Below are 26479 nucleotides of genomic sequence, written 5' to 3' on the forward strand. Positions count from 1 at the left end.
GGGAGCAACTGAACTCCTAGTACATCTCCGTGTTAAAGCGAGAGCAAGGGCTGTGTATGGCGTTGTGTTACATCGAAAGTGAGTGTGACTCCACTACACAGTGTCATAAATACGAATATGAATCTAGTAAGTTGAATGTCCACACATATTTCAAGACAACATTCAGCGAAGTCTTTAAGAATAAATAGATAACTTCCAACTTGACTACTAGCCAGAACAATTGTAGCCTTGCAGAAGTTCCTGATCACGTTCTTTAATCCCCATCGGAAAGTATCCTTTCCGCATGTAGATTTTTCTACCGTTATACACAACCTTGCCTTATATGGATTAGTCGCGTGAGAGTGCGATTACTTCTATCTACTAAAGCACGATTGTTTTCCGAGGAGACGAGTGAAGATCGTCAAGGCACGGAAATGGCTTTTAGTGCTTTCCCTTTACTCAAGATCATGGTGCACGTGGTTGTTGTATTTCAGTCAGCAAGTAAGTTGAAGGATAGCCATGACCAGGTGAATCCGTGTACCTTTGTGCCAACCGATTTTCAATTGTATAGGAAAATGAAACTCAAATTTTATTTTCGTTTTTCGGTTTTCGTTTTTCTTGCAGTAAAAAAACGAAATTGAACTTACATTTTCGTTTTTTATTTTCCCCGTCGGGAAGGAAACGGAATTCGAATTCACTTTATGTTCTCCATTTTTCTTTTTCTGTAGCTAAAAAAATGTGTAAATTTCACAGATTATGTCCAGCGCGCAGCGACTGCTATAGTATAGCTCATGGAATTCTATCTTGCTACAAGTTACAAGGTGCCTGCATTTAGTTCACAGACAAAATATGGAAACTTCAGCAAAAATATTTTTCCTACAAGCGTGATCAGAGGAGAGCCTTTTCTTCGACCTTAATTTGCATATCAAAACTCACCAATTTGAACGAAAGAATTCTCAAAATGCAGGCGTTAATCGGGCTAAAAGAACATATCAGTGTATAGTATATACACCAACGAAGTCACCGATTACCTCAAACCCACGGGTATATCTTTAGCTTTCATCCACCAACATCTTAAAAACAACACAAATCCAGGTGTTTTCCAAATTGCGCTCGTGTCAGTGATTATTTGCATAATTCTAAAACTCGACGAAGATCTCCTTTTGACCGTTCAGACTTCGTTTGTTTATCTTCTACGTTGGGGATTTCAGGTTTTCTTAACAACTGAAAGGATAATAGATGCCGAGTTGTCCTAAAACGTTGCGTAAACTACGCACAGTGTGGAGAAGAACAGAGTTTGACATTCTAATCATTACAGACATATCGCGTTGCTTAAAAGGACGCACAGACAAGTTGAAATAGGTTACTGTGTTCTTTACAAAACAGTCTGTCACCATTACCGACAACAGTCCTTCACCACTCACCCAGACGGTCAAACTACACTATTAGATGTTACCCCCGGGTTCAAATCATTTACTGTATTAGCTCTTTTGTGTTTGCGTGTTTTACTAAACAGACATTCAGTAGATTCCCTCGAATTAAGGAGAGTTTTTCGAGGCAGAGAATCTGAGACTGCATGTCACGATACAATTTCTTTGAGTTGCAAGAATTTTGCTACTCTAAAAGTGTGCTCTTGTAAACCTAGCCTATATTACTAAAAAGGGGCTGTGTTATATATCTGCATTTAAGGAAGTCACCTCCGCCGTTCTTGTAACAAAGATACGGAACACGCCAAATAGTCCTCAGGCCGACAGCATAACCGATACATGACGCTATGAAATCTTTTTTCGAAGTCTATTTTTCGCACTCTTCATGATCATGGCTCGCATCGGAGCTTTCGCCCACCGTTGTAACAGCAGATGTGGACCTTATACGTTATTTGTTCAACTTCTTGCGTTACTTTTTAAATCAGCTTCCCAATTCAAGCTCGCATCTCCAAATGAATCTGCTTCCTTGCTGACGGAAGCCAAAGCGAGGAGTGATTATGATGTCATAGAAGGTACGGAAACAATCCGGTGCTGACGTCATTGATCAGCTGATTGTTATGGCGGGAAATTGAGTATAATTGAATAATAACCCAAACTCTCTCCTAATTGAGCAGCTCTGCGATCAATCTGCTTCTTTATTTCATTAACGAGCTCAAAACGATTTCCCTCAATTTCTTAATCTGCTTCCTCACATGACACTTTCGACATGGATATCGTAGCAATTCACAGGACACGTCATAAATGAACCTAGTATTGGCCTGTTTCTTTGGCTCATTAGTAGATCGCAAAAACCACGATTAAAATGGCATCATAGACAAAAAAATTCATATAATACGACCGTTCAATTGCAAACTCCAATTGGCTCACGTAATAATCGTATCCGCCACTTGATAAAGTTTAGAAATTCAAACCAGTGTATGTGCGCGCGCTTTGGCATATCGTTTCACTGCGCCTGTCACACCAGTACAGTCGTCTTCTTTACGGTCCATATCGGCACGTCTCTGCTACGCTCTAGGAGTCTTAATAAGCATGGAGTGACAAACAGAAAAAAAGCTAAAATCCGAATAAACTAAGCCAGTCAAATAATTCAATTATTCTTAGTAATTTGAAAGTTACCTGCCAGGCACAACCTCATGACTTATCGAGTGTTGGAGCTTTTATGCTTTGCTAGGCGATTGTTAATATACACGTGTTAGTGATTGAACTTTTGTTCCATTCGCACGATTTTACTAAAACTGATGATATTAAAAAACTAGATCCAAAATAACCCCATCTTTTCAATTTACAGCAGTTAACAACTGAGAACAGGATCGAGTCTAAACGGCTTCTTTAATTTTGACGTGACTAAAATAATTTGTAACCAGTGGTATGATTTGAGAACGATGCCTGTGCACGCATTGCACGCACATTTCCTGGCCTCAATTTGAATAACAACAGTTCGAGCAAAGTAGTCGATACACACGATATTATCTCAGCTTGGTTATTACTGCGGTATGTGTATTAGCATCTTTTTTCTTGGTAGTTTTTTCTTTGTTTTTGTTGTATGCACGAGCTACTGAGCGTTAGGTCACAAGGGACTCTTATACAGTTAAACATCCTCATTATGCACATTTTGTACCTTGCACGTTTAGCTTTACTTCAATTAGCGTCCATGTTCAATTTGTGCCGTTTCTTGTATACAAAAAACACCGATAAGGTTTGTATGTTTTGATTCTAGATTTTGTACCTTTGGCAATTGTATTCTATTGTATCTGCAACATTTGTTCTTTTTTCTTAACTGTAGAACCGACTCTTGAGAAAACGACTTTTTCTTTTTGAACCTGACTAAGACTGAGTGTATCGTTGGTGAACTGTTCAAGAATAGAGTGAATTCGTGTCCGCGAATTCGTTTGTGTGCGGATCTTATCCAACCTCGGGTACTTTTCTGAACAGGTTCCCATTGCACATAATAAGGAGAGAGAACAGTGTGTTTCCTTATTTCACATCGTTTCCCATGAATTTATCAAAGGAAGGCCAGAGAGCAAAGGAGGGAAAAGTACTTACTTGTACGCACACACTGCTGCTGAGGAAAACTTTCGAGAAAGGAACAGAAAAATGAAAATTATCAACAGTTACTGCCAATTCTAACCAGGTGAGTTTACCATGGTGTGACACTTGTTTCCACAAAAAACGATCGACTAAAACGGCTTTAGAATAACTCACAAAATCTTGAAATTACACCCTCACGAGGTAAGACAAAAATTTCCGATTTTTTGGCATGTTGCATTTCAACATTCAGTCACCGCATGAACGCTGCACAGGATTTTTTTTCAATCACAGCCCATGGAAAGGTCTGTTTTCGTAGTTAAATGGGAATAATCGTCAATCTTTAAACTTCATAATATACACAGGTTTCTCTCCTCTGTTCACTTTTAAATGGCAAGGAAATTGACTATGAGTAAATTCAAATGTGTCAAAAAATTTAAAAAGTTGTGATAATTAAGATGTTTGTTCCTTTTAATGTAACTGAAAATCTTCTCTTTCTTCCGCCGTTAAACTGACGTTGAATGAGGCAATTTCGCTGAATTCGAAGGAACTATTGCAGATTCCATTTACTAAATTTCCTTAGAATCCACAACGCAATTTACGGACTGAGATCAACGCTATGACTAGTTGTAAAGAGGGAAGTAACGAGAACATTAAGAGAAAGACGCTGCAACACTGAGTAAAAAGGAACTCAAAATGACATGACCTTTCGAATGTGTTATTTTTTAAAGGATTACAATCAATATGACATTCTTTTCTGCCAAGCCCTTACCTTTGCGTTTACATAACCTTCAGGAAATTGACAAGATAAGAGGTAAGGTCCTTAGGGCCTGTTTACATGGAGGTAAATACACATATTTATTGTTTTTTTAGAGGGCACGGTAACGAATCTTGCAATCTGATTGGTTCTTTACCCGGTCAGTATTTTCCTATCTCTGCCCACGGGCCACGGTAACGCTTTCGTGAGTCGCCGAGTACATCCCAACTTTCGTTGTCATTTTTCATAAATATACCTCGTTTTCCGGCTGGGCAGTATTTTTAAGCAAACACGTCGGTCACTACCTCAAGCCGATAAATAACTTATGAATCCTCTCTTTTCTCTCTATCAAATCACTTTGGTTGACAGAAAAATATTGGTTTCAGAATGAATTTGTATAATCAATAGTGTCATTACGTTGGTTGACAAGCGGCCTAAAAACCTTCTGGAATTAATTTTAATCGTTTACAAAAAGTACCCAGAAAGTTGGAACGTGAGGTATTTGGTTACAGTTAAACTGAACGATGTAGCTTTCATTCATTTAATATCTGAATTTTCTCGAGCAATTTGTTCATAGTGAAAGAGCGAGCGAAGTTTTAATTTAAGTTGTCCAACAAATATACGCTCCTGGTGAGTCTTTCCAATTCCGTTCAATTTGGACATTTGTACCTTAAATTGCACAACAGAAATTGAAGGAATTTTTTGAGAAAAGGCCGCATTACATTCCCTTGTGTCTCGTTGGAGTGTGCCGTTCGAATTTAGTTTTTGTGAAGGAAAGATCAGAGTTAAGCACGCCAATACAGCAAACAAACGAGCAAACTCTCACAACTTCAAAATAAAAAGATTGAATTTACTCACAATTACTTTCCTCGCCGTTTACTTAATGAACAGAGGTAAATCTTCGTACATGAATGAATCGTCGATGAGAGTGAAGAATACTTTCCGTTAGATCATTAACTGATTTTGAAGAAAACATTGTCGTGACAGTCCTTGCCAAACTAGTTCTGTTGGTTTTCAAATGTTCCTTCGCTTTTTTTTTTCTTGCGCGCTCTCTAATTGACAGGTGTCAGATTGTGACAGATACTTGTAAAAATAATGTTTCAAAGTTTGTTTGGAAGCCTTTTAAATCACCTTTATCGTTACGGAAATGAAAATGTTTCGCTGAGGCATCTCCCTTAAATTTGCATCACCTCTATTTTAACTACCATTTACCCACTCAAAAATTGTTCAGTTTATGGAAGATCTTGCCGTATTTACGGCCATAAATCATTCGGGTTCTTTCGGAAAGAATTTCCTCAAGTTTAAAAACAATAAATATGTTATTTACCGGCTAAGGGTCGGTCCGTATGGTGAAAAACCGTGACCTCGGTCTTGAAAATGCTGCCCTCGGCCTACGGCCTCGGGCAGTATTTTCAAGACCTCGGTCACAGTTTTTCACCATACGGACCTCCCAGCCGGCAAATAACATATATGTATTTATTCATGGGTCGCGAATTCCCACGTAGACTCTGTGACCCCCTTCCGCAGTATGATTTTATTGTGTCAGCGGTCGTCCCACTTTAGTAATAACTAACTAAGGGGAGTTCAACTTGGGGGTTGAATCAGCTGTTAATTATAACCTTCAATGAAAAGTTCACAGACAGGCCTACACAGACTCCCCTTGTGGTTTTACGTTTGCGACGCAAAAGCCTTTAATTAAAGCTTCGCTCTGACGAGTATGTCTTTGAACGATTTAACTCTTTTGTATGATATAATCGGAGGCGTTTTGTAAATTGTTTTCAGCAGTGGCTGATTTTGGATGAGGTTCCATTCTTGCATCAGTATTTGTTTTAAATTTTTTAACCCCTGGGTGGTATGCTGTCACAAAAGGCAATATTTTGCCTTTAGTTTTTTTGGTTTGTTTTTTAAGTGTCGGCTGCCTTGTGGTAAACGAGACCTCAGATAACGTTTTTTCAATTAGGCTTTTTGGGTAACCACGTGCTTCAAGTCGTGTTTTGAAGTTACACATGGCCTCCTGGAAATTTCTTTCCGAGGAGTTTGTTCTTAGAAGTCTGATAGCTTCTCCTTTAATAAAGCCTTTCTTAACACCTGGCGGGTGGCAAGATGAATAGTGTGTATATTGAAAGGTCTCGGTCGGTTTGTAGACTGATTTTTCAGAGATGACACTGTTGTACTTTTCAACATGTTTATTATCACTCTGAAAGCGTGTACATATAAGGTCTTTCAGCTCTGAAAGCTGATTTTCTATTTTGTCTATCCTGTCGGCATCAGTATTTACAGTGTTCCTCAAGGGCGAACGTGATCTTTCACGTGTATTTACATTGTATTGTGATCGAGACTTGGCAATATTAGCCTTTTCAAGTTTGTTCTTGTGACTAACAAGTCTACGCTGATGGAAGCGCACTAGGGCGCTAACGTATTGTTCTTCGGCGTGACTTTTAATAGCGCTTATTTCCTGTCGAAAGGTTTCGTCAGGCGTGACGTTTGCCTTCGCCTTGTATTGAAGCGACTTAGGGCAAGTCTCTTGTTGTAAGTGTCTCTCCAGTTTTAAGATGGGGGTTTCAGTTTTTTGCTTCTTGAACTGGATAGCGCTGATGGTGTCTTCATGTTTCCTCTTCCTTGGCTGCCGCGTGGATCGGCTATTCCTCGGAAGGTTTTCTTTCTGACGGCTCTCTTTTTGAAGGCGTAGACCTTCGTTACTGCGTTGTTTGGCTAATGCAGCTTTATGGCTTGGCTCGAGTTGTGATGCTGGAGGGCTATCCTCTGGGTCCGATTCTAGGTTCGGATCAGTGTACGTTAATTCCATCTCCTCGTCCAGATTTGGACGGTAGTCTGGCGTTTTTGGTGGCCGCAATGGTGTTTCAAATGCTGACATCTTTTTCAGCTAAAACTGAAAGTGAAGTATATCGTCTAGCAGGACTGGCGGTTTCGATTCTTAAAGAATCTCTTCAGCTGCTTTGTTAAGTCAGGCTGTGTTAATCAGGGACAGGCAGAGAAATTCTCAATTCCAATCCCGCCAAAAAGGGTGGAAAACCATCCTTTTATACTTGGGTTACCTGCGGCTAGGATCAACGGTGTTCCGTTTTCATTGGTTCTCTCTGGAAAGAGAGTAACCAACCATGTGTTGGTATTTTCGATCCGCGCTTACTTACCTCCTCTTTGAATCTGCCATTCAATTTGCCTTTTCTTAAGGTAAATTCTAACAAAATCCTGCAAGGTTTCAACTCCGGAACACAACTGATCAGAGTAGAGTAATTAATTGTGATACCGCTGGTTGACTGCAGGCAGATCCTTGTTTATTATTACTAAAGTGAGACGACCGCTGACACGATAAAATCATACTGCGCAAGGGGGTCACAGAGTCTACGTGGGAATTCGCGACCCTTTATTCATGAAAGTGTCACGCGTTGTGTTACGCGGTGTTTGGTTTCGCTAGGAACCGTTGACTTAATACGTTATACAGAATAGTTTGGGAAACCAAATATGGTCGATTTACAGCGGTAAATATTCCAAAATGTGAACATTTTCTGCCATGAGACGGCTAGGAAATGTACAAAGTTTTAAAACATACATGTTTCGCTTTTGAGCTTTTTGCCATAAACGCGACCCCGGTTAGGCGGGCTACCCCACCTTGACACGTTTACATGGCAAATTGTCATCCCATGGAGCCTGTTTACATGGAGGTGGGGGACCCCAGGAAGGTGAGGTAACCCGCTTAGCCGTGGTCGAAAAATAAAACGCGTTTACATGCAACCTTACAACCACGAGGTGCTGGGGTTAGGTTTCTTGAGGTTGTTGTTGTGCTTGCAATTAGGTAGTTTGAGCAGAGGCGTCCCAAGCTCACATCTCGAAAAAGACGAAAGGTTAATTCTCGGACACATACGTATTTATTCATGAAAGCGTCACGCGTTGTGTTACGCGAGGAACCGTTGACTTAATGAGTTATACGCAATAATTTGGGAAACCAAATATAGTTGGTTTACAACAGTAAATATTCCGAAATGTGAACATTTTACACTCCTTGTGTGTCCGTTGCGGTTTCTGGCGGTTTCTGCCATGAGACGGCTAGGAAATGTACAAAGTTTTAAAACATATATGTTCCGCTTTTGAGCTTTTTGCAATGAACGCGACCCCGGCTAGGCGGGTTACCCCATTTTGACACGTTTACATGGCAAATTGTCACCCCGGCTGACCGGGTTACCCTACCTGGCAGACCGGGCAACCCGCCAAGGCGGGTCACCCCACCTATCATGTAAACGTGATCAAAATAAAATAAGAACGGGTTACCCTACCTCGGCGGGTTAAACAGGCCCTTAGGTTTATCAAAACTCGCAGGAAACTTATCAGTCTAAACAGCACGAGGCCAAAACCAACTTGCGATTGACGGTTATTACAACAACACGCTCTACTTCTTGTTGATTAAGTAGTGGTAACAGTAATTCATGTCGTCCAATTCGGTGAATTGGGAACGGTAACAATTTGACGCCCAAACAAGAACCCAGCGCAGGCAGAAATTTTTTTTGGGATCACTTTCTGAAGGAGCTTAGATACCAGGCTCAATTAGGTAACCAAGCCTTCTGATGATTTGTTTACAATTCTATACTCACCTCCCCCGACTGGTTGAAGTGCGATTGGATGAGGACAGGGAAGGGAACATTTTTGTTACTTGCGCGAGAAAAACCAAATGGGAAGTTATCTGTTAACCCTATTTTTTTGTCATTTTTGGCTGCGCTCCGTTCAAATACGAATCTTCTGCCTTTGGCTAAAATACGCTTTCTTCGAGAATTCTAAACTCTACTCACTGTCAAATGGAACCGAAGGGAATTTCAAACCTAGAAAATACTTGCTTCTGAATAGTGTCTTAGCTCTGCTCTCGGTGACGTTTTTCCGAAGGACTCGCTAGGTTGCAGAACAATCGCAAGAAGTGCACCTCGTCGAGTACAGGTCTTGAAAATGTATTCAATGTTAAAAGAAATCCTTGCAGGCAAAAAAAATTAACCTTTCGGTGAACTACGTAACTGAACCAAGTACTTTTTTACAGGAAAAGGATTCTTCTGTAAAAGAATTTTCTTCTTGCAGACTAAAATTTCCTGAAAAAATAACAGACAATGCATGGAAAATCTATTACAAACAACAGGGCAAATTCAAGGACAGGTGCAGCCATAGCCACTATGAAGTAAGCATCCCTACCACTCCCAAAATGCATTATCAGTTGCCTCAGATGTCCAGGCAGTCCAGGGAACAATTTAAACATTGACTCAGCTTTGTGTAATAAGATTAATTGTTGCTAAGTGCATTATTTCATGACAACGTACTTCAACAAGTAAGGTATACATATAGTATATACCACAAAAGCAAATTACTTCTGGTGTTATCGCTAATTGAGATATCAGATCAAGAAAGTATAAGGTTATTAATAAAGAGTTCAATTTTAGCTGTAAGCTTTTCGAGTTATTGATTTGACAATTTACTGTACGTTGTAAAATTACGAAAGGAAACACTAAATTTAGGTTGTAAAACACTAAAATACTTACTTACTTACCTTCCAGTCTCAAAAAGTTTTCTTCTTTGCTGCTTTAAAAATTTGAGCTTGTGTTTACTACTCGCCGAAGTTTCTTTGTATTCTCTAACGTGACAAAAAAGGTCACGCAAGCAAGAAAAGGCTTGGGCACAAATTCAGTAGGCTTGGCTACTGAGTTGAGCCTGGTTTCTAAGCTCCTTCAGAAAGTGATCCCAAAAAAAATTTCTGCAGTCCGCATGCTCCTAGTTTGACTGACCGACTCGATCTAAGATGGCGGAATGTCGGAGCCGACCATGATTCCACGGTATTCAGCTATCATTTCGCCTCCTTCCAATTTTGAATGTGTTTGTAAATCAACACCATAGTTTCATGTAGTATATAACAAGTGCATTGGATCTTTTAAAGTTCTGTTACCGATAAATTCAACGATCGAGCGAAATAGCTGACAGACCTGAATAGCAGACCCGGCAGACTGTCGATGTGATAGAAAAGACCGTGTTGTATACAATCGAGCCTAAGGCTGTTACAGAGCCAACCTCAGTGACATGTATGTAGCTTGCATTTGAATTTTGGATAATAACAATTTAATGGATATATTTTAATTAAATATTTTTACTTCTCATTTTTATACAGTTGTTAACTCGTTATAGCTGGCATTTGTCATTTGCTAGTTTGAGTCCAATTTGTGATTGGAGCATTACCCCTTGCAGGGATGTCAGTAATTGTTCAAGAAGATAGGGAAATGAAAAAACTAGCTAGGGGTTTAAGAATCTGCTTGGGGAAGAAGTGGGAAGGGGTAGGAATGGAGATTAAGGGAACAAAAAACCTTGCTGTAGATAAGCACGACAAATCTTGAAAAGGTTTTGACAATCAATCATAATTTTATTCTAACAATACAGTTTAGGCTGAGATTGACAATGCTCTCATCCTGTTCATTGTGGAATTCCAGAACAGTTACATCCACTCACACAAAAGAGCTTGCGTGACTTGTGAGTGACTAATAATGGCGTGACCCACGAATGGTAAGTAACAGTTTGACTAATAAGAGAGTACTGGAAACAAATCAAACAGGCCTAAAACAGTGCTGCAAACATTTTGGAAGCCTAAACTGTTTCTCTTTTTTTCTTCATCAATTTCTCAAAGCAAAGCTTTTAAGAAGTAAATGAAAAGCTTACAAGAAATTACTGAAAGAAAACTGTCTACACTGATGTGCATTAGGTAGTCTGGCAGGATTTTTGTAAGACAAAGCCTTGCACTAACTGAGACCAAATTCATTCAAGCTGTGCCAGCCAAGAAATTTTTGTTGACATGTGATTTATCAGAGAGAGAAAGACCAGTGGTTAACACTTGGTACCATTTGTGAAATTGAAGGATTTCACTGATCTCAGGCAGAAATTCTCAGCTTGCTTGCTGCATGCCTTTTGAAAAAAATTAAGGTGAGATTTGTTTTCAATTTTGGTTTGATCTAAGAGATAGTACAGTGTCTCACAGTATTTTTTGATGTAATTGCATGTTAAAATTTGTTAAACAAACTTGTTTGAATAAAGATTTGATTAATTGTCTCCCAATAAAAGTTGTTTGGGTTGGACCAGAGTATTGTTAACTGATGTCAGATAAATGATTTATTCGCTCTTATCTTTCCATATGTGTACCTGACTTGTTAGTAACACACAAAATGTAACAAAAAGCAGCAACCATATGCAGAAGAGTTGTCTCTTAATTCAGACTGGGGCCACAAATTTAGTTATTCTGCCATAATCAACTAGCATGAGGTGATATTAATACTCAAACAGTAATTTCCCAAACTGGCAATTTTTTTCAATGTTTGTGAAGTGGAAAATGGTAGCATAATGCAGTTAGTCTGATAATCAGTGGACCAATAACAGTATAATTAAAGAATAATCATCCTCAGGCTGTGACAATGTTGTCATATAATACCTATTTATAAGAAGAATATTCCCTTCACTTTTTGCCAATAATTGTTAAGTATTTGGTTTGTTGCATTACGATTATATGGTATTTTTGTCCCTGTTTGCCTATGAAAATACCCATATTGGGTATTTATTCTCAGATAGGCTGCAGAGAAATATGATAAAAGTTAGGGGTGGGGCTTAAATGCAGGTACAAGTGTTTTGGCACCAAGTCTCTTGCCTCCAAACAATATACCTTTGAAAATATTAATTGTGACGGCAAGTTTCTTTTTTTTTTTTTAACTGAGTGAATGTCAATGATTTGGAGTGTGGTAGAGACAGGAGTGTTATTCTACACTTGTATTGGACAAATATGTTTCAACTCATTTGATGCTGATTGTAACATGGATTTGCATTAACTCTCTCTTGTATCAAACATTTATCTTGGTGGTATTCTCCAGCCCATCAACAAAAGGCTTATCAACAGAATGCAAGAGATGAAGAGACACTGTATTAAGCAGTTTGTCAAAAGGGATATATTTGCGGGCCAAACTCCACCACCACTACCAACAAATAGGTACTTCTAGCCAACAAACCCACATATCCCAGGCATCTATGGAGATGTGGTCCAAAGTTGACCAGGAAAACCTAAAAACGATAATACAGCTTCAGTGTTAGGAGCATCCTCAAGTTTTATTTCAGACCATGTGCTCTATCATTGTCAACAAGAAGTTCTATTGTTCAAAGAACACAAAAGGAACACAGAAGGAACACAAAAGGAACACAAAAGCTGAAACTGTGTTGTTTACACACCAAACAAACTGGCAGAATTAGTTTTCAATCAATTTGGAAATGAGATTAAACTTCTGGATGCCATTTACAAGACCATGAGATGTGACTTGCTGCTATTCTTTCCAGTTGCTAAAACCAACATAAACTGTATAGGGGTTGGGCTCTTTCATCATTCAAAGTGAAACAACGGCTGCAATATATACAAGAACTGTTAACAATCTTCCATGATTAGGATGATACTTGGAAACCCTGATATTTTTTGACATACTGTTGCCAAGAGAAAATTAATGCAAGAAAGCAAACATTCACAGGTAGGGAATAAATAATAAAAATTGAAAATACAATTTCTTGTGAAAACAACAGCAGTCATTTTGAGGTTGGTTAATCCATGCACCTGTATGGTTTTGTAGATTTGCATTCTAGATGCATTATTTTTACACCGCTTATAACTACACTAAAAACTTACACAACTCTAAATAAGTGGCATCCTTATATGCTTTCTCAAATCCAGTGTACTACAAATGGACCCTACACACCTGTGACTTTCTCTGTCAGCACCACTGGTGGGAGAGGTGGCTGAGGAAGATTAAAAATGGAGGTTTTGACTTTGCTTTGTGCTGTTGCCAAATCAACATCAAAGGATTAATTTCAGAAAAGTGTGGCTCCCCTACAAGCTAATAGCCTCTGGATGGCAAATCCAAAGCTTATGAACTGGTTTGATAAATTATGGTTGGTAGAAGCATAGGTAATGATTATTTCACTCTGTTTATAGTAACATGGTCTGACATAACTGGTTTATTGAGGAACTTAAGAATGAAATGCATCATCTAAGAATAGGGAAAGGAGAGAGAGAAAAATAGAGAAAAGTCTGCATATATTTCTTTAACAGGACACTCTAAACTATTTTCTTTTTTAATTTTTTATTTAAGGTTAAAGGAATTGCTTTAAAATATCAATACCTCAAAGATCACAATAACAACAGACTTACTGGAATGATAACAGTACTGGCCCAGGAGGTCTTGCACAACAAATACTAAAGGTAGGTCGTAGCACTAGTGAATCATGATAAGATTGCCACTGGTGTAAAAGATCTCTGCAGAAGCAGCTCCTTATGATTCTTGTTTGTAGTGAATTGCTATAACAAATTATGATCAAGTTACCAATGGTTCAACTCACCAATGCCAACTTGCCAACATATAAAATTGAGTAGAGACGTCAGTGAGTTGGTCTTTAATCCAGCACAACTCGTTAGAAGTTAACCATAGAAAAAAAGTAAAAGATCTTTAGCAAAAAAAAAATTTTTATCTTCCAACAAAGTTTAAAAGGATCTCATGGCAAATAAAGCAGGATAAACATAGCTAATAACCAAAAAAGTTTTAGACATGAATGACTTATTGTTTGACATCAACACTGTTAAGACTCATCATGTTAATTGGTCAGATTTTTTTAAAAAAATGGCTTTCTAGACAAGTTCTCCAGTAAAAAACAATTCTTTTTATTTCCAGCAAAGTTTACAAGGATCTCAAGGCAAATAAAGCAAAGTGAACATCACCAATGACCAAAAAAGCTTTAGGTGCCAACAAGTTATTGTGTGACAACAACACTGTAAAGACTCATTGTGTCAATTGGTCTGATGTTAAAAAAAATTGGCTTTCTAGACAAGATCTTTAGTAAATAACAATTATTTTTGTTTCCAACAAAGTTTACAAGGATCTAAAGGCACATAAAGCAAGGCAAACATCACCAATGACCAAAAAAGGTTTAAACGCGAACAAGTTATTGTGTAACAACCATAGCAACCATGCAGAACCACATGTTTTTTTAACTTTAAAGAATAATTTATTCATGATTGAGAACGTTTGATTTACAGTAAAATTTGATATATTATAAAGATCAAGTGAACATGTGAAAGCTATGTATATCATGCAATTATTCTGCTCTTGAAGGTCTGTTTAATCTCAACTGAACTTGTCATAATGTTACATCTTACATTGTAAAATTAAGAAAATATCTTATGTAAGGAAAATGAATTTCAAATAAAACTTTTTATTACAAAAGTGTTTAGAAAGTGTTTGCCATTCACTGGCATAGCCTGATACTAAGATGGACCAAATGTAAACACCTTCAAAAGTGAGCTAATGAAGTGTGAATCTGGACTGATACTGGTTGTGACACAATAATAATAATAATTTTATTTATATAGGGCTAAAATCCAATAATTGTCCAAAGCGCTACCTAATTACAAAATAAAATATAAAAAATATAAAATATAAAATATCTACAATATACAATATAATTCAAATATAGCCTAAGTTATCTACTATATAAATCAAAAACATCTCAAAACAAAAGGAATCTCATAACCTATATGCTAACTTAAATAAAAAAGTTTTAAGGGATTGCTTAAAAGTTGCCACTGAAGCACATTTCCTAATCTCTAGAGGTAAATCGTTCCACAATTTAGGTCCTGCAATAGAGAAAGCTCTGTCTCCATATGTTTTCAATCTGCTTCTTGGAACCACTAAATGTTCTTTACATGAAGAACGCAATGACCTAGAGTATGTTTTAAAATTCAAAAGGTCAGAAATATAAGAAGGTGCAAGGCCATGAAGGGCCTTGTATACCAATAAAAGGACTTTAAAAGTTATTCTAAACTCAACTGGTAACCAATGAAGATTAATCAAAATAGGAGTTATATGAACATGCCTCGGTGTCAATGTGATAACACGAGCTGCAGCATTCTGAACTGCCTGTAGTCTAGCTAACAGATACTTAGGAAGGCCATGTAATAAGGAATTACAGTGATCAAGTTTCGAACTAATAAATGCATGGACTAAGATTTTACATGTATCTTGGCTTAAGTACTTGCGGATTTTAGCAATATTTCTCAAATGATAGAATGATGATTTACAAATGTTCTTAATGTGCTCCTCAAAACTAAATATGCTATCAAACTGAACCCCTAAATTACGAACAGAGTCACGAGGTGCAATGCACTCAGAACCAACTGTAATGTGACCGATGTCAGGCATGGGATGGAATCTGGAACTGATGACTACAAGGTCCGTTTTGTCCTGATTTAGTTTAAGATAGTTTCTTATCATCCATTCATCAATGTCCCTCACACAGCATTCCGCTCTCAACTTCACTTGTTGGATGTCATTCAAGCTGGTAGATTTAAAGGTAATATATAATTGGGTGTCGTCAGCATATAGATGGTATGATAGTCCATGATCATTTATTATGTCCGCAATAGGTGATGTGTATAACAAATACAACAAAGGGCCCAGAACTGATCCCTGAGGGACACCACACTTCAATGCACGTTGTGAAGAATGACTATTCCCAACTTTAACAAACAGCTTACGTGAAGACAGGTATGATTTTAGCCACTTAAGCACAGTTCCTTGAAAACCAAAACAAGTAGACTGCCTTGTCACTAGAAGAGTATGGTCCACCGTATCAAACGCCACCGACAGATCCAAAAGTACCAGTATGACCGACTCATTACGATCTAAAGCACAAAGAATGTCATTTTGAACCCTCAGTAGAGCCGTTTCAGTGGAGTGAAATGACTTGTATGCGGATTGAAACGTTTCCGAAAGACCATTAGATGTAATATAGTCTGTAAGCTGGACACATACCGCTTTTTCCACAAGCTTGGACACAAACTTCAAATTAGAAATAGGTCGAAAACTTTCACATTTAGTGAAATCAGCATTATGTTTCTTTAAAGTCGGTGTTATAGCTGCAATCTTCAAGACATCAGGCATAACTCCAGTAGATAAAGATGTATTCACTATGTTAGTCAACACAGGAGTTAGTAAATTGAAACATTCCTTCATTACCACTGCAGGCAGAGGATCAAGTTGGTTGTGTCTAAAGCTTTGTTGGTCATTGGTGATGTTTACCTTGCTTTATTCACCTTGAGATCTTTACAAACTTTGTTGGAAATTGACAGAATTGTTTTTTACTTAAGATCTTGTCTAGAAAGCTAAGTTTTCTTTAAAAAAATCTGACTGATTGACATGATGAGTCTTTACAGTGTTGTTGTCACACAATTACTCGTTTGCATCTGTTTTATAGTCATTGGCGATATTCAACTTGCTTTATTTGCCTTGAGATCCTTATAAACTTTGTTGGAAATTGACAGAATTGTTTTTACTTAAGATCTTGTCTAGAAAGCTAAGTTTTCTTCAAAAAATCTGACTGATTGACATGATGAGTCTTTACAGTGTTGTTGTCACGCAATAACTTGTTTGTGTCTGAAGCTTTAATAGTCATTGGCGATGTTTACGTTGCTTTATTTGCCATGAGATCCTTATAAACTATGTTGAAAGAAAAAAACTTTTTTTTACTGAATATCTTTTCCTTTTCTATATGGTTAACTTCTAATAAGTTGTACTGTACCAGACCAGAAAAGACCAGCTCGCTGATGTCTCTGCTTGATGCGGAGAGTTAGCATTGATGAGTTGAACTGTCAGCAACTTGACTGGTTACCACTATAACAGTTGCACACATTCAAAGAGTGAACAAGTTCGAGTTAAGGTACATTTATAGTGCTCTGAATATTTCTTCCCATGCATTGAAAATGTACATACAGTGAACTAACATATGGTACATTTTTACTTGCCTTGTCACTTTCTGGTACATGCAGTTCCTTTAACCCCTAAAAGTGACCAGCATCTCATGTAATTTCTCCTTAAAACATCACACCTGAATCACACATCAAGGTCACAAGAATAAAGGAAATGATCCCTAACTAAGGAAGTTCTTGATTGTTGAACATTCTTCTTGCTAGTACCTTAAGAAATGTGTAGAGAACAGTGTGGATGGAGATTAAGCATACTGATGTTAGGGTTTAAAGGGCTAAGCTTGTCTCTGGGCATTTCTTTTACGAAGTTGTTAGTACCTACAAAGATGTACCAATATTCATTACCATATTTTACTTGCTTGTTCAGACGCTTGACCTTTTGAACCTAAAGTGGTGCCAAGGAAAAATGTTACCCATGAATGAAAAGTCAACAGCCACTGGTGATGTGATTATCAACTTAGCTCTAACTAAACACACTCATCACAAAATAAGGATCCATGAAGGTTTCCACTTTATTCTGCTCTTCCCTGACCAGATGGGGTAATGAATTTACCTGGCACAGCAGAGGCCTTGAAAAATGCAGAGAAGACAGTGGAAAATTGTACAACCATTTCAATTCTTTTATTGCCAGTAAAGTGACTTTTTGTTCTCTGAGTTGCCAATTTTTTATGAAAGTGACAATGAGAGGGAAGATCAGCCTGGTTGAAGTGATGACAAAACAGAGAAAAACAATGACGAAATGTCCACAACAGACCCTGTAAGTAAAGATCCAGTATTACATACAGTTGAGACCAACCCTAGCAATGATGATGTGGAATGTCTCACATGTAGCTTTCTCTCTTTTCCTGTAATTATAAAAGCAGAACATGCAGGTGCAATGCAATGTCTCAAATGATGGAAAGGAACAAGATTCAAATTGAGTGGATGAAGGGAGAGAAGTTTGCATAATAGATCCAGCCCTACAGGGTACTCAGTGTGAAACCAAGGAAAGTATCAAGGATATCTTCCAGGGGTTGCTTAACAACACGAGTCTCAGAAAACTAGTCTGAATGAACATCAGGGAGAGGCTCATATGGAAAGATGTTAAACAGGCTCAACAAAATCAGCTATGAAGTGCAGATGACTATGTTAAAATTATATTCATTGGAAAACTGACAATAAGCAATGGGGAGTAAGGAGAGATTGCCTCACAGGTATACCTTTTGGTACCCTTAATTAAGTAATTATGAGACTGTTGAGGAGATTTTGCAAAAAAGATCTCCATGGAGTGAAAGATTTTCTCTATACAGAACCTTACTGGTACTGGATGTGCCAAGATGCAGTATTTAGGGATAATTCCTGTAAAAAACACATGTAGGATGTCAGATGGCTGAAGTTTAAGGAGAATTTGTAAAAAAGATCTTGGAATGAAAAATTTTCTGTATACCTCAACATTACTGTTTGTGTATGCAATGGTCTCTTTACAGTGCCAAGGGATAATTCTTAGACAAAACACATGTAGGCTAATTTGTGGATGAACAGCATTTCATGAATGTGTCAATGGGATTTTTCCAAAATCAGACTTGGCAATTAATCAAGCCATAGGGTTGTGAAGAGGTTAAATGTTTCATTGGCAGAACACTTTTTAATCAGTTTGATTTTTATCTTTTTATGATATAAATGGACTTAACCTTATACCAGTAAATCTTTTCACACCACAGCTCGATGAGCTCCATGGGCAATGTGACGACAATATCCCAGAGTGTTTTGTGTTTCCTTTACAGAAATTCTGGATCATGATGAAAGAGCTTTTTTCTCTATGGGTAGACCAACTGATTATCTGGTGATATTTAATCAAAAGGATTGCTGCTTGGCTGCTGAGCTGAAGGTTGTGTCAATGCTGCAGAGTGGACCTTCACCATCATTTTTTCACCCAGCTGTTTTTCAATATTTTAAGTCAAGGAAAAGCTATCATCAGTTATAATCACGAGAGCACTCTAAAAGGAGCAGCATTGAAGGTAAATAAATAAACAAGTGATTTTGCCACTGTTTTTTTGGGGGGGGGGCACCAAATATTAATCGTGTTCATTTGATAAATTCTTTGGATAGTTTCCACAATGAAATGCATGAAAAAGTCATTTTTCATGGTTTATTATGATAGAGTGGGGTTATTTGAGTAATAAGACAAATTTCGTTTCTGGCTAGATATTACTCATTAAGAAGGTTACTGATACAGAGTTTTTGATGTTTTTGTGTGGTCAGGGAGCCATGAATTTCAGGTAAATCCTGTGAAATTCACAAAAACATGCAAAATGCCACAAACTACGTTAGAAATCTTGCCCAATACATGTCACCACAACATATTTGAAACTTACAACACTGTAAAGACTTGTGTATAAGCAGCACCTTTTTGCTTAAGTTTTGGGCCTAAAATTGTAGGTGTGGCATATACACAAGACCATTGCTTTCACAGTGAGTAAACTGGCTTTTATGGGTCATAAATTGAACTGAGAACCTTCAGTGAATAAAGTTTAAATATATAGTCGTCTCAAGAAAATGATATAGTTTTTTCTTATTTTTTTTAAAAATGATATAGTTTTAGCTTTTTTCAATGACAATGATAATGAATTTATCATATATTAGTGTAAAATACAGTCTTGATTAGTCCAGTATTTGTCTCTAGTGTCCAGACTTCCCTTGTTACGACAGGCGTTACAGTTAGTTCATGATAAGATTTTGGTAGCTTACGTAAAACAATCATATTTAATCCACAATTCAATCAAATCAGCTCAAACTTATTAAGAAGTACATCCAGGCAATTGCCTACCACCTGACATGTTTATAGTTAATATATTGGTTATTTTAGATTAATAATTAACGCGTTACTGTGAAGGACTATTTTGAGGGTTAAGTTGAGGCTCATCACTTTTTTCTTATTTCCTTTTAAAATAATCACCTGATTTTTGATACAACAAAACATTATCCAATGGATTGCAACCTTATTGAGAGTTACTGCCTTTTGACCATTTTGGTTGTCATGGTAATAATTACATTTTGCTAAAGACAAATTACTTATAAAAACAGTCATATTTCAGATTTCAGATTTTTCTCAATCAGGTTGCAGATAATTACATAAACAATCTTTGTACCAAACTTGTTGTCAATAGCTGAAACACTCTTCAAGAAATATGAGGAGCCAACAAAATTACCCTGAGAAGAGCTATTTTCAGAAAAATGTAATTTAAACTCCCTTTTTATCTAACTCACTTGTAAGACTAATGACTTCCTAAAATGGCCTTTTATGCATCACAGCACATCTACTTGAAGGTATGCTTAGGTTCTTTGGTTCTTTCTCTTTTTACCCACTCTGAACAGCTGTTTTGACAAAACCTCCAGCCTTGTAGGTTATGGCTTCCTGGGTTACACACAAGTCTTCTTCTCTCTGCTTAGCTTGTCTTTGGGCAAGTCTATATTGTTTGTCTTTTTGTGAAGCTCTGTGCTCTGCCTGCTGAATTCTTCCACTATCACGTTGTCTTGCTTCCTTCCAACTGTGCCCGCCTAGTTCTTTTGTAGCTGTTCGCTTGTTTCCTCTTGGAAGGCTTGACTAAGGGTTTCTTCATGGCTGTACTAAGTGTCAGGTGAGTTATTAAAAGGCATGTTGAAGACCTCACTAAATTTGGCAACTCCTTCTTTTCCAAACCCACTCTTGTATGCAGCAAACACCATTCTTCTGTTCACATCTTTTCCTTGAAGAGTTAAAGGATTAACGTCATCTTGAGGGTGGCTACCAGTTGCAAGAAACCCAGACATGCCTCAACCACTGCACTAGGCATAAAGTGAGCTACCAGGTCCAAACTGGTTACAGGAATTCTTCAATATTCGTATTTGGCCCAGTAGATCAATAAAGATAGTCAACGCTTTTATTAATAAAGGGATAGAACTGTAGTAATTTCGGCCCTGTATTGATCCAGAAAAACATCTTTTATATCATCGTTCATAGGTCTTTTAATTTAACTCACATAATTCTTACCTAAAGAATTCTCTTCACAAATTTAAGAAGACTGTCCATTGAGACAAGTCTGTATCCTTCGGCAGGTGGCAGGTCTCTCTTTACTGATTGCTACATACTGTGGCAAGCAAACTCTGAAAATTATGGAAAATTTTTTTTGAGATGTCCACACTTCTGTGAAAACAACTACAAGAGATTGTTTGCAGAGTTATCCAAGAAGACGATAGCTGTCTGTCCAGCTCTACATGCAACATTGTAATGGACCACACAAGAACGTTGCCAATTAACAAATATCTTGACTGAGCAACATACATCCATCATTTCCCCACAAAACTAGCTAAATTGCTGTCTTTTTTTTCAAAACGTTTGTCAAATCAAGGCAATTTGTGCAAAACGTTCCCGGGAAATGGGCTGTTAAGCATGCTTTAACATGGCAAGCTGATACTCAAGGCTTTCCTTCTCCAATTGCAAAATGACAATTATTGTTCATCGCTCTCTCCACAACTTCTAATTCTCTGCAATCTCTCCACTTGACTTAATTCTAAATACTGCATAGGCAAAACTTGGTGAAACCTCATAGACTGCAATGCTTGTTGTGTAGGGGTGACTGCAATCAAAATTACATTTCTTTGTTGTCATTGCTGCTACTATGTGGTTTTATGTGAAAGGAAAGACTACACAACAAACTTTACCACTTAAGGGTTTATTCAAACTACTAGATTTTTCAGTCACATCACAGATAAACTAAACACAATTTTTTTTCTGTGCCTTGCCAAGAAGCTTACAATTATTGCACAACACTTAACAGGGCTTCAATGGCAAAAATTCCCACACTTCAGTCCTTCACATGCTTTTCATTTCTTGTTGATGTTTTCTATTTATATTTGCGTTTCCTAAGAGGAGAGACTTAGTCAATGGCTGAAAAGATATCATCTAAGCTCTCCCCACTTGATGCTAACAGGATCCTAGATCAGATCAAGACCAGCCAATGAGTCTTCAACACTGCCAAAGAAGGGCAACAGCAAAAGTTTGGGAAACTTTGCCAATGATGCGTCAGCTTATTTAGCTAACATCTTGTGTTCCCTAACCAGTGACTTGGATTTTATGGTGTTCAACTCTGCCCAATTTTTTTCTACCTTAAGTGGCAAAATGATTCAAGAAAGCGAGATCACTGAGTCCTTTGATTTAGAATTGTTGTTTACAAATATTCTGGCTGCCTGGCAGAAACTGGAGAATGATCCAAGCCTATCCATCTGCATGACAAAAACACGTAGTGTAATCGCTGACCTCCTGAACTTTGAATGGAGATCTACATACTTCCAAGACAAGTGATCAACTATGAAAAGACAGAAGGAGCAGCAATGGGGAGTCCTCTTTCCGCTGTTGTTGCTAACCTCTAAATGGAGAGTTTTAAAGAACAAGCTATCACATCATCAGTAAAAAACCTAGGATCTGAAACATTACATAGGTGACACCTGATAGCACATGATAATATAGAAAGCTTCCTACAGCATTTAAACTACCAACAGCCTTTCATTTGCTTCACTATAGAGACAGTAAACTACAGCAAACTCACCCTTCTCGACACTGCAGGTGCAAGAGAACCAAATTGATGCCTTACCACCAGGGTATACAGGAAGCCAACACATGCTTACCAATACTTAGCATACGATTCAAACCAACTGACAATTAACCAATACTCAATTTACCTAGCTGATGTGTCCCAATAACCACAAATTCAGTTTTATTCAATCCCGATGTGGTTAATACATCTCTTCATTGTTTTCATAGCACCTTATTTCGTTTAAAAAACCATCAGGTTTAAAACATAGACACAGTTGAGTATCATCAGCATATGCATGCACTGATGGCAAATGATCTTTGATCACTTCAAATAGCTTCCTAGCATACGTGATGAACAATAGCGGCCTCAGACACTACCTTGTGGGACTCCGAAGGGTAAGTGAATGCTATCAGAGAGCCCTCCATCAATAAACACAAGTGAAGAATGCTCAGACAGATATGAATTTAGCCACATAAGGGTACTACCAGTGATGCCCAACATTGATTAAAGCAGGTTCAACAAAATTTCATGGTCTACAGTGTCAAATGCAGCACTCAAATCAAGAAGTACCAGCAGTGTCACATTTTAATGATTGATGTTGATGCAGATATCATTAGACACTTTAACAAGCACCATCTCTGTGTTATGGTTTTTTCTTTTTGGTAATCATTGTTAGTGATTACCGAAAGAAAAACATCTAAACATTCAGTGACTAATGAAGTGGGCATTGGATCCAGCATGCATTACTTTTTTGCTGACTTCTGGATTAAAGCACAAACATCACCTTTGGTTAAAGGATGAAATGACTCTGGCCTTTGCTCAAAGCCCAATGAAATGTTACCATGTGTCTCATTCACATGTATTTCCATTGCATCTAGGAATTTCATCAACCTTTGTCACAAAAAAACTCAGCAGTTTCATTTGTGAGTTTGTCTTTATCCACATGATCAAGGAATGACAGTTTATTCTCTGTTGTAAGAAGTTTCTTTGCTGCCCTAAAGAGCTTTCCTTGATCCTTGCTGTTTTCTACCATAAATCGCATGTAAAACTCCGGTATTGCTTTATTCATTATATAAGTAGGTTCATGTTTTCTCTTCTTGAAAGCATCCAAATCCTCAACATGTCTCGTTTTGATTTAACCCTTGTATACCACTTACCCTCTGGCTCATTTCTCTGTTGTTCTTAGAGGTAATTGGAGAGTTGTTCCCAATTAGTGAGTGGAAATCAAAACATATGCTCAGTGGGTTATGAGCGTTTTATAGAGTCTGCTAATTTAAAAAAAATTAATACTTTAGTATAGCTGTAGTTAAATTCAAAGTCATACCAAGGAAAGAAGTTAAGTTTCAGTAAAAATGTGTCTTCGCTAAAATTAAAATTTTCTGCCATCGCACGTGTTTTGTTACTTTAAAGCATTTTATATTAAAATGCAAATATCCTGGTGAGCTCAATATACACTGGGAAATACTTTGAAAATAGTTAGCAATAATATATATGAGGGTAACTTAAAGTTCTGTTAGCACAAACTGATCATTGTGATCATTAAAAATGCCACAAAAGATGTGGGCAAGTAACATTTACATGTTCACATGATAATCCCTAAAGCATGGATCTTGACAAAGTGCAACTCCACACTTAATGCACTTGAACTTCATCTCAACTAGGTAACCCCTGGCCATTTTCTTGCCTTTTGCTTTGCAGTCAACACACTGCTTCTTGTGGCTGTTGATTTTGTGCTTGTGTGGTCCTCTGGAGCAAGAACAAGTGGTGGAGCACAGTTTGCAGGTTGCCTTTATAAGTTGAAATTTCTGATGAGTTGCTTGCCTAATCCGAGGCTGAAGGCATCTTGTAAGCGTTTTGTGTGGCTTTTGGACTCTAAGACATAGGCATTTCAGACAGCTAAATTAAATGACTACCAAAATATACACTTGAACCACTTTTTAGACTGCCACCTGATATAATAATATGAACGAAGTTGATCAGCTCAATCAACTCCCCTCATGTTGCTGGTGTAAACACCTGACACTTAGGGCTTGACAATATTGACCTCTCTTCCTGTGACTTTTTGCTGTATGGTGCACAAGGGCTACCCAGGAGAAATGTTTGTGGAAAATGTGGAAAGAAAGGCCGCATCTTGTTTGCAGTGCTATTTAGTGAAACTAGTATTCCGGTTTGAGCCTGAACAAGCTCACCAGGTCTGGTTAGCTTCTGCTTAGCACAATTTGGCAACCCTTTATGATTATATTGCACAGTGGAACATGCATAAGTTTGTTGGTGTTCCAAATGTTCTTGAAGCATTGGACTGGGAAAAAAATTATCAAATAAAATGGTAGTAATAACAATATTTGTTATTTGTAATGTGTATTTTACATATACATGTGCATAAAATAGACATGATGCTTTTTGTTCATATATGGCTGGATCATTTCATTGCAACATTGTAGCCAAGTTCACCTAAGCTTTGAATGCTTTCCTTGTTTCCTCATTTCCATTAGATGTCTCGAGCTGTGCTGCCAATCTCAATCTTTAATCTGCATTTTTTAGTTCTCTTATAGGCTTAAAGGCTCCTTCTTGCAGCCAAGAGCTTCTCTCTTTCCTTTTTTGACTTCGAACCCCATCACACAAGGGCATTTGTCATTTTCACTCGTGTGCAAGAATGAACTGTCACAGCTTGCTGACTCAAATTCTAGCAAAGGTAAAAAATCACAATGGGGCTCTAAAAGCAGTTCCTCTACTCTTTTGTTGATCATGGTTTTAATGTTTTCAAGGCATACATTTGCCATCTCAATGGGCTTTTCAGTTAGCTTCAAATGTTTCTATAGTCTTTAAAGTTCCAGAAATGACTCTTATTCTGCACTGGCTCGTTCAAGTTCTCTGAGCATGGTGTCAATTTTTCCATTAGGCTCGAGTTATTTTTTGCTACTTCTGTGCTATTTCAAAAGCTTTTCGTTGACATTAATGTGCCCTCTGACCATTTTCCTTTGGTACAATAACTTGCTCTTGGCCATTTCCCTTTAAGATTTCTAATTTTTTGAATGGCTAGGTCCAACTGGGTTGTGTAATTTGTCCTCACGGACACATCGTATGTGTTTTGCATGGTCCAACTTGTTACAACACCAAATTTATATTGTAAAAATGCAATATAAGGTGCAAGACAACCTTGCTCTGCTACCAGTTGTTAGAAATGTTATCACACGTAACTTTTCCTCAACAAGTGGTAAAACAAACCTTAACTTCCTAGCTGCTTTATTTACAACAACATGATGATAATTTGAGATTACACAAAAGTGTTGTGAATCAGCCTTAAAAGGAACATTAATTTTCCTTGAAACTCACTACTACAAATTCTACACTACACGAATTGCAATCAAACATTATTTTATGGTCTATGAAAATATATGTTAAGAGATAGCTAAGTTCATGGCCAATGAGTACACTGAAATCCTTGCAAAGGTATGCCGAAGCCCAGGAATTTTCATGAGATGATAAATTCATGGGTCTTAAAAACTGGTCAGTGGTTAATCCAACACTGATTTCATAAGAAGATCATTTTCATGACCCATGGAAATGACTTGTTACAAATGCGTCAAATTTTGTGTGCAGCATCCATTAATTATCACATGTGAATATTCATTAACTTCTTGTCCTATGTGTTCTGTGTTAAAATTAATAAGGAATAAGGAAGGTGAAAGTAATGGCCTATCATTTAGCAAAGTATGATTAAGACTAGAGCTTTGAAACTGTTTTATTTATTTAGTGTCTGGCAGCAGATAGCCAGAATCAAAATTAATTAACATTTCAAAAATTGTGGTTGGATTTATCTAGAATATTTTAATTGTAATAATAAACATTTATATAGCTTTTA

At 37.5% G+C, this 26479-nt stretch overlaps 1 protein-coding gene and 1 long non-coding RNA gene across 6 annotated transcripts; one reads left to right on the forward strand and one right to left on the reverse strand.

The window, feature by feature from the left end:
• Positions 1-5980: 5980 nt before the first annotated feature.
• LOC149038950 (uncharacterized) lies at positions 5981-9998 on the reverse strand. Its single transcript, XM_089185726.1, has 2 exons — positions 9791-9998; positions 5981-9338 (listed from the first exon to the last, which is right to left on the reverse strand). Exon 2 carries the CDS (start codon positions 7121-7123, stop codon positions 5981-5983), a length of 1143 nt encoding a protein of 380 aa, XP_089041852.1. The 5' UTR covers positions 7124-9338; positions 9791-9998.
• On the forward strand, positions 9999-26351 carry LOC113671161 (uncharacterized). Of its 5 annotated transcripts, XR_016180280.1 has the most exons (10): positions 10030-10316; positions 10669-10791; positions 11050-12782; positions 12983-13216; positions 13401-13510; positions 15728-17019; positions 17433-17822; positions 17926-18258; positions 18829-19062; positions 24316-26351. It is a non-coding gene; the product is annotated as an uncharacterized LOC113671161 (long non-coding RNA). The 5 variants fall into 5 exon arrangements; XR_016180279.1 differs by lacking the exon at positions 15728-17019 and having other exon boundaries at positions 10015-10316; positions 12141-12782; XR_016180277.1 differs by lacking the exon at positions 15728-17019 and having other exon boundaries at positions 10669-12782.
• Positions 26352-26479: the final 128 nt, after the last annotated feature.

Source organism: Pocillopora damicornis, chromosome 10 (genome assembly GCF_964200805.1).
Source record: "Pocillopora damicornis chromosome 10, jaPocDami1.2, whole genome shotgun sequence".
Classification (NCBI taxonomy): Eukaryota; Metazoa; Cnidaria; class Anthozoa; order Scleractinia; family Pocilloporidae; genus Pocillopora; species Pocillopora damicornis.

What these genes read in the sequence shown, in the direction of transcription:
- LOC149038950 (XM_089185726.1), bottom strand. Translation starts at nt 7,123, where the DNA reads ATGTCAGCATTTGAAACACCATTGCGGCCACCAAAAACGCCAGACTAC.